At 40.8% G+C, this 12,593-nt stretch overlaps 1 protein-coding gene and 1 pseudogene across 4 annotated transcripts in view; one reads left to right on the forward strand and one right to left on the reverse strand.

The window, feature by feature from the left end:
* NUBPL (NUBP iron-sulfur cluster assembly factor, mitochondrial) overlaps window positions 1-12,593 on the forward strand; it is a 152,230-nt gene that overhangs the window by 106,240 nt on the left and 33,397 nt on the right. For all 4 annotated transcript variants that reach the window (XM_073348974.1, XM_073348972.1, XM_073348971.1 and 1 more), the window contains one exon: window positions 2,980-3,065. In XM_073348974.1, the coding sequence (XP_073205075.1) occupies window positions 2,980-3,065 (86 nt within the window). The remainder of the gene's footprint in view (window positions 1-2,979; window positions 3,066-12,593) is intronic.
* On the reverse strand, window positions 7,518-7,687 carry LOC140913968 (U2 spliceosomal RNA; annotated as a pseudogene).

Raw genomic sequence — 12,593 nt, forward strand, 5'->3', positions numbered from 1 at the left:
ACAGCCGTGTTAGTCTGTTTTCGCAAAAAGAAAAGGAGTACTTGTGGCACCTTAGAGACAAACCAATTTATTTGAGCATAAGCTTTCGTGAGCTACAGTTGCATCCGATGAAGTGAGCTGTAGCTCACGAAAGCTTATGCTCAAATAAATTGGTTAGTCTCTAAGGTGCCACAAGTACTCCTTTTCTCTTTTTAATGCTTCTTCTCCTTCTCTTGCTTTTTTATCCAGCTGTTTTCTCTCATCTTTGACATAACTTTTGTCTCTCTAGATACTACCCTTGCACTGTTGGTTGTTTTTCTTGCTGTGTTCCCTATGCTTGCCTCTCTTTTAAGGCTTTTCTTCCCCCTACCAGTTTCCATGTGTGGCTGTATCCACACTTCTTTTCTTCATCCTCTTGATACAAGTGAATTTCTGGCGGCTTCCAGCAAACATCTCTAAAGCAAGCCCATTGTTCCTCTATGTCGTTCAACACTGGAGGATAATTAATTTTATTGTGATTTGTAACAAAACATGTCTTGTGATTTGAGTCGGCTAATTCCCATTCCACTAGGGTTGGTGTTGTCAAGGATTATTCAACTCCGTCCATGTAAATGTCATCTTGCCTGCTTGAGTAGGGTACTGAATATGGTCTGAATGGAGTCTTCTTCATCCAGTCCAATTTTAGAAGCAGAAATAGAGAAAGCAATTAAGCAGCTAAAATATGGCAAATGACAATACATCCTGCAATGGGAGTATGCAGAAAAAGTTAGAAATAAAGAAGTTGTATCCAAAAGATGAAAGAATAGCTTGACCAAAAAAAGTGAGAAAAGCGAAAGAAGCATAAATGAGGCAACTCCAAGAAATTGTTCCAGGTGTGTAAGCAGTTATCATCATACTTCCCAAGTCGCAGTGGTGTCTGTCACAGTTCAGGGCAGTTTTATCTGTATTCCCCCTCCATGATCCAGCAAGGACACCCACTCTCAGGCTTCCACTTCTCCAGCCATCACCTTTGTTGGGCAGAGACCCGCATCTCTCTCCCCGCTTACTGAGATTTTTTCCAGGCTGCACAGTTCCCTGCCTACACTGTGTTATTCTCCAGCAAGGAAGACTGCCTAAACAGGATGCCTCTGTGCTTTGCTTACTCTTCAAAGGCTATAAATAGTGTAATTGCCACAGTTCAGTTACCACATAGTTCTTTATAAGCAAGCACATGTATTCTTATAGTAAAAATGTTAGAGAAAACATATTAAAAACAATAAAAGAACCTACACACATACTACTAAGCTTACCTGAGATTGCCCTGTGACTCCAACAAGGGCTGTGGCTGGTGAACAATCCTTTAAACCCCAGAGTTTTTCCTGTGATTACATAATAATGAGGAGTCCTTTGGTTCAGAACAAGCACACTTGTGAATCTGAGTCACTTCTTTATCCATTTTGGGTCTTTGAAGAGACTGTAAATAGGTATTCAGCAAGACAATGGGTTTTCTCCTCAAGGCACACCTTCAAAAGGATGGATCTGGATATTAATTTATAATACAGTTTGGGAAAAAGAACTTTGCCTAGAGGATTGGAAGAAAGGTAGGATCAGTAAATTATTAAAAAAAGAAGTGGTATACGATAACTTATGAGGAATAACATTATTTTCAGTACCTAGAAAAGTGTTTTGCAGTATGCTGTGGAACAGAGTCAAACTGGATATAGATGAAAAACTGTGTAATGAGCAAGCAGGCTTTAGACCAGAAAGATTGTGAGTAGATCACATATTTATCCTGAGACGATTGATTGAGAAAGGGCTTCCCTATGATAGAAGATTAGTCTTGAACTTCATAGATTTCACCAAGGCTTTTGAATGCATTCATAGAGAGTTGCTGATGAAGATCCTGCAACAAAAGAGTTTCCTATAAACAGTGTCACTGATCAAGATGCTTTATGAAGGTCAAAATGCTGTAAGAGAGAGAAAGACAGCCAATTGGTTTGATATCATCACTGGAGTGTGGTGGTATTAGTGATTTTGTATATCTTGGGAGCACAGTTAGTGCTGAGTGCCAACTCTATAAGGAGGCGTAAGCAAAAATGTGGACGATAAGTAGAGCTTTTTTTGTGACGGGCAAATATTTGGAAAAACAGGGAGACTCACACAAGAAGCAAGATACAATTGTACAATGTTATTATGATACCAGTATTGTTATATGATTTTGAAACTGGGCAAATAGCAGAAGCCCATAGCAGAAAACTTGATGCATTCCAACATAGACGCTTGCTGAGAATACTTGGTGTCCATTGGTGGAATAAATAGTAACTAATGCTGATGTAAAGACAATGATTTGAGAAAAAAGGCTGAAGTGCTTTGGGCATATTGTACAGATGTAAAAAAACCCGTATTTCTAGACAAAAAGCCAAACATACATATTCGTACTCATGCAAGTAGTCTTGTTCACATGAGAAACCTAAAGCACTCAAAGGAACTATTCCTAGTGTAGCAGTTGCAGGCTCATGCCCATAGATCACTTGTGTCAATTGGCATAACCCTGCCACAAAGCCAGTGGGCTGGTCACTGGGTGTCTTGTCTGCCTTATTACTTGGAGATAGGCTATTGTTACGGTTAATCCAAAGGTTCTCCAACTTTTTCATACAGTGGACCACATTTTTATGAACACATTGTCTCATGGAACATCTCTCTTCCCTTCTGTGATTGCATGGGCAGCACTCCCTTTCCCTCCCAATAATGTAGCAACGACAACAATTGTTTACATAGAAAAATAATATTAGAAAGCGTATAATGTATTTTAGCTCTCTGTACCATAATTTGGGAACCTTGGGTCCAGTCATTTTATAATCTAAAACTAAACTCTTCAGCATCATTTTTATTTTTTTGCGTATATTTTAAGTATATAAAGAAGCAACTTTTTCTTCAGTGAAGTAAAATACTCCAAAATAAGCTTGGTAGTATAATTTACACTATAAGTTTTAAACCTAATTTTATGTTTTCTGTTCCCAGGGGCAGTGATTGTTTCCACTCCACAAGACATTGCTTTACTGGATGCACGCAAAGGAGCTGAGATGTTTCGAAAAGTCCATGTGCCTGTAAGCATTTAGAAAGAAATATATTCTTCCAAAAGGTGAAACATTTCTAAATTGTGGAGACAGGTGAATTTTTTAAATGAACTACTGAATTTCAGGTTTCAGAGGGGTGGCTGTGTTAGTCTGTATCAGCAAAAATGAGGAGTCCTTGTGGCACCTTAGAGACTAACACATTTATTTGGGTGTCATAAATATAAAGGAAAAGGTAACCACCTTTCCGTATACAGTGCTATAAAATCCCTCCTGGCCAGAGGCAAAACTCTTTCACCTGTAAAGGGTTAAGAAGCTAAGATAACCTCACTGGCACCTGACCCAAAATGACCAATGAGGGGACAAGATACTTTCAAATCTGGAGCAGACTGGGACAGGGACAAAGGGTTCTGTCTGTCTGTGTGATGTTTTTGCCGGGAACAGATCAGAAATGCAAGCCTTCCAACTCCTGTTAATTTAGTAAGTAATCTAGCTACCCTAGAGTTCAGAGTGGTGAAGGAACGTTGACAATGGGCTATAACCCACTTCATCAGATGCATGGAGTGAAAAAAAGTGGGCAGGTATAAATATACAGTACATGAAAAGAAGGGAGTTGTCTTCGCAAGTTGATAACGAAGCCAATTCAATCATGGTGGATGTGGCCATTCCCATCAGTTGACAAGAAGCTGTGAGTATCAACAGAGGGAAAATTTATTTTTTGTAGTGACCCAGCCACTTCCAGTCTTTATTCAGGCCTAATTTGATGATGTCAAGTTTGCACATTAATTCCAGTTCTGCAGTTTCTCGTTGAAGTCCGTTTTTGAAGTTTTTTTTGTTGAAGAATGGCCACTTTTAAGTCTGTTGTTGAGTGTCCAGGGAGACTGAAGTGCTCTCCTACTGGTTTTTGAATGTTACAATTCTTGATGTCTGATTTGTGTCCAGTGCCCCTCTGCCATGTACATTGGCCAAACCGGAGAGTCTCTACTCAAATGAATAAATGGATACATCCACCATGATTGAATTGGCCTCATTAGCACTACAAAAAGTAATTTTCCCTGTGTTGACATTCCCCCCTTCTTGTCAGCTGTTGGGAATGGGCTACATCCACCCTAACTGAATTGGCTTCGTTAGCACTGACCTCCCACTTGGTAAGGCAACTCCCATCTTTTCATGTGCTGTATATTTATACCTGCCTACTTTTTTTTCACTCCGTGCATCTGATGAAGTGGGTTATGGCCCATTAAAGCTTATGCCCAAATAAATTTGTTAGTCTCTAAGGTGCCTCAAGGACTCCTCATTGTTTTTACTGAATTTCACAAATTCTGTTTCGGTAAAACACCTAAAAACTAGTATATTTCTCTAGCCTGTGATATAAAAGGCAGAAGCGTGTTTGCTTGCTTTAACAGGATGATGGAAAGAATCTGTTTTAGAATTTAATTGAGATCACAATACCACTTGATGTTCTAAAATAAAATGACCTTATAGTCCCAAATAGACTGGATTATAAATCAGCCTTCTTTGTATGTTATATATCCAATCTTTATGTGCACCATATTCCTTTGCTGGTGACTAGGTAGTGGTTTGCACAAAAAAGTTACTTTCCGTTTAGATTTTCATGTTGTTTGTTAGAGAAGAAACACCCCAAATTGGAACATGTTTTGAGGTTTGGATCTAGAGTCAAACTTGGCTCAGGAGTAGGGACCATTTCTGGAAAACTAAAATAACAAAGTAGGTATACAGTGCTTAAGACAACATTTCAGGTGGTTAGCCTTGTCATGGGGTTTTCTCACTATTGAGCACCTCTTTTTGGCTGTGTCCATAGATTAAGCTCCAGTCAGGTCTGATACCGTTCCTTTCGGCAGCTGTTCTCAACAAATCCCCTCTTGTTCTCTGGGATTCGGAGTGCTCCCTCTTCTAAATGAGCTGCATGTCCAGCTTATCGAGAAAAGCTGGATGAGCACAAGTCCATGGGGCCAGATGCAGTGCATCCGAGGGGCTGAGGGAGATGGCTGATGTGATTGCAGAGCCATTGGCCATTATCTTTGAAAACTCGTGCTGATCCAGGGAGGTCCCAGACAATTTGAAAAAGGCAAATATAGTGCTCATCTTTAATAAAGGGAAGAAGGAGAATCTGGGGAACTACAGACTGGTCAGCCTCACCTCAGTCTCTGGAAAAATCATGGAGCAGGTCCTCAAGGAATTCATTTTGAAGCACTTGGAGGAGAGGGAAGTGATCAGGAATAGTCAACATGGATTCACCAAGGGCAAATCATACTTGACTAACCTGATTGCCTTCTATGATGAGATAACTGACTTTGTGGATATAGGGAAAGCGGTGGATGTGATATATCTTGACCTCTTAGCAAAGCTTATGATTCGGTCTCCCACAGTATTCTTGCCAGCAAGTTAAAGAAGTATGGGCTGGATGAATGGACTATAAGGTGGATAGAAAGCTGGCTAGATCACCAGGCTCAACAGGTAGTGATCAACTGCTCGATGCCTAGTTGGCAGCCGGTATCAAGCAGAGTGTCCTAGGGGTCGGTCCTGAGCCCAGTTTTGTTCAATGTCTTCATTAATGATCTGGATGATGGGATAGATTGCACCCTCAGCAAGTTTGCAGATGACACTAAGCTGGGGGGAGAGGTGGATAAGCTGGAAGGTAGGGATAGGATCGAGAGTGACCTAGACAAATTGGAGGATTGGGCAAAAGAAATCTGGTGAGGTTCAACAAGGACAAGTGCAGAGTCCTGCACTTAGTACGGAAGAAACCCAGGCACTGCTACAGGCTGGGGACCAACTGGCTAAGCGGCAGTTCTGCAGAAAAGGACCTGGGTATTACAGTGGATGAGAAGCTGGATATGAGTCAACAGTATGCCCCTGGTGCCAAGGCTAATGGCATATTGGGCTACAACATTAGTACGAGCATTGCCAGCAGATTGAGGGAAGTGATTATTCCCCTCTATATGGCACTGGTGAGGCCATATCTGGAGTATTGCATCCCCCACTACAGGAAGGATGTGGACAAATTGGAGAGAGTCCAGTGGAGGGCAACGAAAATGATTAGGGGGCTGAGGCACATGATTTATGAGGAGAGGCTGAGGGAACTGGGATTATTCAGTCTGTAGAAGAGAAGGGTGAGGGGTATTTGATAGGAGCCTTCAATTACGTGAAGGGGGGTTCCAAAGAGGATGGAGCTAGGCTGATCTCAATGGTGGCAGATGACAGAACAAGGAGCAACGGTCTCAAGTTGCAGTGGGGGAGGTCTAGGTTGGATATTAGGAAAAACTATTTCACTCGAAGGATGGAGAAGCACTGAAATGGGTTACCTAGGGAGATGGTGGAATCTCCATCCTTAGAGGTTTTTAAGGCCCAGCTTTACAAAGCCTTGGCTGGGATGATTTAGTTGGGGTTGGTCCTGCTTTGAGCAGGGGGTTGGACGAGATGACTTCCTGAGGTCTCTTCCAGTCCTAATCTTCTGTGATTCTATGATTCATGACTCAGCCCTGCAGCAGGTCACTGTATAGTCTTCCCCTTTCCAGACAGTCTTGTTTATCGTATGTTCACCTGTGTATAGTATGTGTATTTTAACATGATGATCAGACGTTTTCCCACTGTTGATTTGATTTCCCCTGTGTTGTCTCTCTCCCTCACACCTCCTCAGCATTTTGCATGTTGTCAATTACTTTAATCTTTAAGGAAAAAGAACAGTCCAGCGTCTTGAAATGTTTGCTTCATTTACGTACAATTATTAAGGAACAATTATTACTCATAAGATGTATCATTACGTTTCATTATTGATAATATCAATCATCTTTCTTCTCTGTAGGGATCTATCCTGGTACAAATCTATCTTGCGAAAACTAGTTAGTTGCTGATTGCTGTAATGGAGCAAATTTTACAAGGTGCTGAGCTCTTTCAACTCCCACTGAGCTCAAGACCATGAGAGGCAGCATGATCTAGTGTGTTAGGATCAGGCCTATGAAATGTAAATTACTTTTAAGAGATAAAACCTGGGAAAAGTACAAAAAAAAAAAAAGGCATTAAATACAGTACAACATTACAGTAAATTAAGAAACTGATTTTAATACAGATCAGTGAAACCAGCTGAGGTCTGCCTCTATATTTAATTTACCTTATTCTAGCTAGTTACTGCAGCATAAGTGGTGGCACCAATACTTGAGATCACACAAAATTTGGAAACTTCAGTAATATCTGTAGGGAATGCGGGAAAATTAGACATGGTAACAGCTTTGACTCCAAATTTCCTGCGTGTCAGTTTTCTATGAACCTTTTAATTATAGCCTTGCTACTTTTTTCATTGAATTAATTTTTAAATGTAACATTTAAAATGTAAAAATCAAAAGCTTAACAAAAGTTCACAGTGAAAGGACTTGAAATTGAATTCTAATGTCTGGACAAAAAAGATAAGTATTATTTAAATATTAACTAGGTTATGTGACAGGGTCAGGCCAGATGGCTACAGGAGAGTGTTGGATTTTTTTGGAGATATTCGATGCGTGGAGTGGATGGAGCAAGCTCCTATTCCATCTCCCTGTTCCAAAAATCCATTTAATATATAGTCCTCAGATAGAGGACATATCAGATATTAAACTGATAAGAACAGATACTACAGGAGAGTGTTAGAAGGCAGATATATTAGTCCCAGATTAAGCAGGTCCATTTTCTCTGGGTAAGGTAACAGGGGCAGTTCCAGAACAAGAAGGAACTTGCTGGAACAAATTCAGGCAGGTAGGCTAATTAGGACCAATTAAGAAGCTGCTAGAATCAATTAGGGCAGGCTGGCTAATCAAGGCACCTGAGTTTAAAAAGGACCTCCCTTCAGTTTGTGGTGTGCATGCGAGGAGCTGGGAGCAAGAGGCACTAGGAGCTGAGAGTGAGAAGGTGTAGTGCTGGAGGACTGACGAGTACAAGCATTATCAGACACCAGGTGGAAGATCCTGTGGTGAGGATAAAGAAGGTGTTGGGAGAAGGCCATGGGGAAGTAGCCCAGGGAGTTGTAGCTATTGCACAGCTGTTCCAGGAGGCACTCTAGACAGCTGTCGTCCACAGGGCTCTGGGCTGGAACCCGGAGTAGAGGGCGGGCCCGGGTTCCCCTCAAGCCTCCCAACTCCTGATCAGACACAGGAGGAGTTGACCAGGACTGTGGGTTCCACCAGAGGGCCTGTTCCCTGACCCACATGGTGGATCAGCAGAGAGTGCGGGGATTGTTCTACTTCCTTTTCCCCATGCTGGCCAGTGATGAACAGTGGATTTGAGCCACGAAAGTGGCCAAACTGAGGGCTGCCGTGAATCTCTGAGGCGAGCAAATCTGCCAATAAGTGCAGGACCCACCAAGCTAGAAAAGAAACTTTTGTCACAGTAAATAATCAAATAGTGTTTTTCAGAAAACATATTAAATTGTGTTTTGGACTTGACACCGTAATACGAGTTTCTAAATAACAAAGTATTGCATTCTTGAATATGACCACAAAAATGTATTTTTCATAAAGAATACAAGTATGGAAAGAAACATGCAGATTCAAATATCTGCTAATTTTAAATATTAATTAAAAAGGAAAGCATCCTGTACACTTCATTTTTTTCAGTCTTCTCCTTAAAAAGTTCCCTCTGGCGATGCACATTTTCTCCATTACCTATTTAGATAACATTTATATTCTGTTTTAAAAAGTAGAAATTTCTTTAATGCCTAATTTACTTTTAATAGAAACTGAGACAGAAATGTTGAAATTACTGCCTTTACTTGATTTTTAATTCACAGGATATCTTAACAAAGAAAATATATGAATGGGTTCAATAAATATGAATGTCGTTTGTTGGCTGCTGAAGCATGTACATGTACATCAATTTTTCAGTAACCAAAATTTCAAAGTATAAAATATCTGTTGCATTTTGTGCTAGAGATGTGTGATGAGGTGTACAAACCCCACACTGAGCAACAAGGGGTTAAGGGATCATTTTGGGCTCAGCCAGCCCTGCCCCGCCACACCTGCAGCAAATGCTCCATCTGCTGGAGGAATTAAAAGGCAGGGAATTATCTTATTTGGGTGGCAGAGCAGAGGGAAGCCTAAAGGCTCCGACACTGCTGCCCAAAGGGGCCCTCCTTGAGGGAAGGGACGACCCACCCCAGAGACAACCAGAGAGGGAAGTATCCTACAACCTTGGACATTGGTAACTCCCTCTTACTACTTTTGGTTTGGATTTTTCCACCAGGCAAAGGCCTTGAACTGCTGGAATTGCTGTTGGCAGGCCTGGAAGAGGTGGAATCCTTGAAACTGTAGTGGCCTGCTGCAGAAATGGAGACCACCTGCTTGCACTGGAATCCATTCATAGTTACCACTGTCTAAAAGGATTTGATAAGGGACAGCTTTCCAGATAAGTTGATGGCCTGTGGGCTGCTAAACCCATAGCCATTAAAGGATTTTGCATGCATTCTGGTGAATTTTATCACACGTACAGTGCTTTTTACAAACATTAACAGATTAACCCCCAAGTGAGGTATTTAGGTCCATAGTATTTACAGCTTGGACACTAAAACAGAAAGATTAAATGATTTGACCAAGGCTACAGAGGTGTATCCATGTTGGAGACAAAATTACAATGCAAGAGTCTCTAGTTTTAAGTCCAGTGACTTCTCCATGAGAAGATCATGTACCCTCTCATTGTCTTAAACTCTACCTGCTTTGGGCAGCAGTCTCACTTGCTGTGAGCAGAGGAGTCAGTTCAACTGCTGCCGTCCACTTGGCAGGGAGTGTGCCTGCCTCTGTTGCACTGGAGCTGCTGCAATGTGACACTGCCTCCCATAGCTGTGAATTTTTGGAATCTACCCTAAATCTAAGAATCTGTGGCTGTGGCTTTCATGAACCCCAAAGGCCAGCACAGGGCACCTGGTGGGGAAATCCATGAATAATTCGGACTATTTAGGAAAAATCAGTGAAGTACTTTCAACTTTAGAGTTTCTGTTGGTTTATATTTTCAAGACTATCTCTGAAAGGAGAAGGACTAACTTGTTTGGTTTTAATAAAGCTGAGATCCTCTGTCCAGGATGTTCAGATTGGTGGGAGTTGTGGATTTCACAGGTTCCAAAGGCCAGCTGTATATACAATTGGCTGTTGTACTGGAGAAAGAATCTGAGGTGTATTTTCTTCTAAAGACACTTCAACTGTTGTCTATCTGGCTATTTATTTGTATCACTGTAGCACCTAGAGGACCCATGCACATAGTAAGAGTCAGTCCCTGGCCTGAATTGTTTGCAATCAGATGAGGAGGGATGGAAAGGAAGTATTATTATCCCCATTTTGTAAATAGTGAACTGAAGTAAAGATACGTGAAGTGACTTGCCCAAGGTCACACAGGCAAATCTGTGGCAGCCCAGAGAGGGAATTGAAACCCAGGTCTGCTGAGTCCTAGTCCAATGTCTTTACCACATCTTGTACTTGCAGTTTAACAGATGATTCAGTTACTAAAGTAGTACAAATAGTATCTGGCCAGGCCAAAGTAACTTGGGGTGTAGGGCTGCTGAGCAAGAGGAGGCACATGGGTGGTCACTGACACAAGTGAACTGGACATCTGAAAAGTTGAAATGCTGACTGGTAGAAATTTTGAGATTTGGACCGTTGAAACATGGGGGAGGGGGAAAGGATGGTCCTGGCCCTATTTAAAGTCAATGGCAAAACTCCCATTGACTTCAGTAGAGCCAGGATTTCCCTCAGAATCTCTAAAGATGTCATGAAGGGCTTTCATTCTCTAATTTTATCTTCTATAACTAAAAAAGGTTTTGACCTTCTTAGGCTCAGCTCACAAAAGACTAGGGAGTGAAATTAGATTCATACATACTTATGGGATAGTTTGTGTAGACCGTAATGGACTTTGTAACCTTTTCAAATCTGTTGTTTGAACAGGGAAATGAGAGCTTTTGCAGTCTTCATTAGCAAGACTTATTACTTTCAGTCTGTGGATTTAAAAACTTTGAGGATAATAGTGAAGTCTTACTATCTTTCTGTAAATATGCAACAATATACGTATTAACAAATACATCTGAGTGATAAAAACGTTTATATAAATTATAATAGCTTTTTAAAATAGTCATTTTGATTAATGCATAATGTGAACTAATGAACTGAGAAATTTGATCTGGGGAGAAAACCTCAAACTTTTAATTTATAATTGTAGTGCACAAAAGTCCCACAAAATTGTAAAATGCATCTTTTGAGCTGCTGCTGTTCAAATTTATTAAATCATTTGTTTTCCAATTTTACTATATTGGTTCCTCTGACACCAGTACTTTGAAGAACAAATTTCAACCAGAAGGAATTGTAAACCCACAGTAATATCCATGTGAAAATTGTGTTTGACACGCTTCTTTGTTAAATTTTCAAACAAACATCTTTGTGCTTTCTCCCATGCTGCCCCTCATGCTCGAGAAGAGCTTCCCAGGACCATCCACAAACCTAACACATTATCCTCCTTCTAAAACCTCCTTAAAATGTTCCTTTTCAGTGATGCTTACAAAAAACATGAGAAGTTAGGCCACTGGTATGCTGAGACCACAATCTGTCATCCTGATCAATATTACCTGATTGTTTCCTTGTACTCCCCCAAACTGTCTGTGTCCATCTGTTCTCTTGTCTTACACTTAGATTGTAAATTTTGGGGCAAAATGTGTTAGTTCAGCGCCTAGCACAAGGGGGTCCTGGTCCGTGATTAGGGCTCCTAGGCGTTACAGTAACTCACATAATAAAAATAACTTAGTTAATAATTATATAAATAAATAATAGAATCCTAAATGAGAAAAAAATGAGCCTAGTGGACTCTGCATAATATTGCACACTGAGAGTGAACAGTCCAGTATTCAAAAGCTCTGCTGATATTCAGAAGGAACCATTTATACCTTAAAATATACTACTAGATAGATGATAGACAAGATTAATGCAGAAGGAATGTAAAATGGGCATGTGGCGCAGGCATTAAGGGACTGTGTGTCTGTCACGCCATCTGGAGTGACTCATGATCGAGAGTGCCAATCTCAGGGCAGACTGTCAAAAGCAGGGCAGACCCCGCCTCACTGGTGCTATGTTCTACAGTTAGATTTCACTAACCCAGTAACAAACATTAACTCCTAGATCACTTTAACTGTCTTACCATGGAGTCATAGACAGTCCCCTTGGGTTCTCCAGTCTATCTTGCCACCCAGGCAAGCGGGGCTTAGTGATAGATGGTCACTTACACCAAAAAAATCACAAAAAATTTTCAGGTTGCTCCCAGTGTCAAGAGACCAGTGACTTACCCCAGATCAATTTGTACTTTCAATCGCACACCAAAGACAAAGCCTGTAGCCAATACTGTAATAAACTAACCAAAGGTTTATTAACTAGGAAAGAAGAAATAAAAGTTATTTACAGGTTCAAGCAAGCATATATACACAAATGAGTTTGTCTGATTCAAAAAGTGACAGAGATGTAGTAATCTGTCACCCCTGAATGTCTTTTTAGGGCTTAACCATGTCAACCCTGGGGATCTCTGCTTTTTGTTTCTTAGCTCCAG

The sequence above is a fragment of the Lepidochelys kempii genome, chromosome 6 (assembly GCF_965140265.1).
Source record: "Lepidochelys kempii isolate rLepKem1 chromosome 6, rLepKem1.hap2, whole genome shotgun sequence".
NCBI classification, from domain to species: domain Eukaryota; kingdom Metazoa; phylum Chordata; order Testudines; family Cheloniidae; genus Lepidochelys; species Lepidochelys kempii.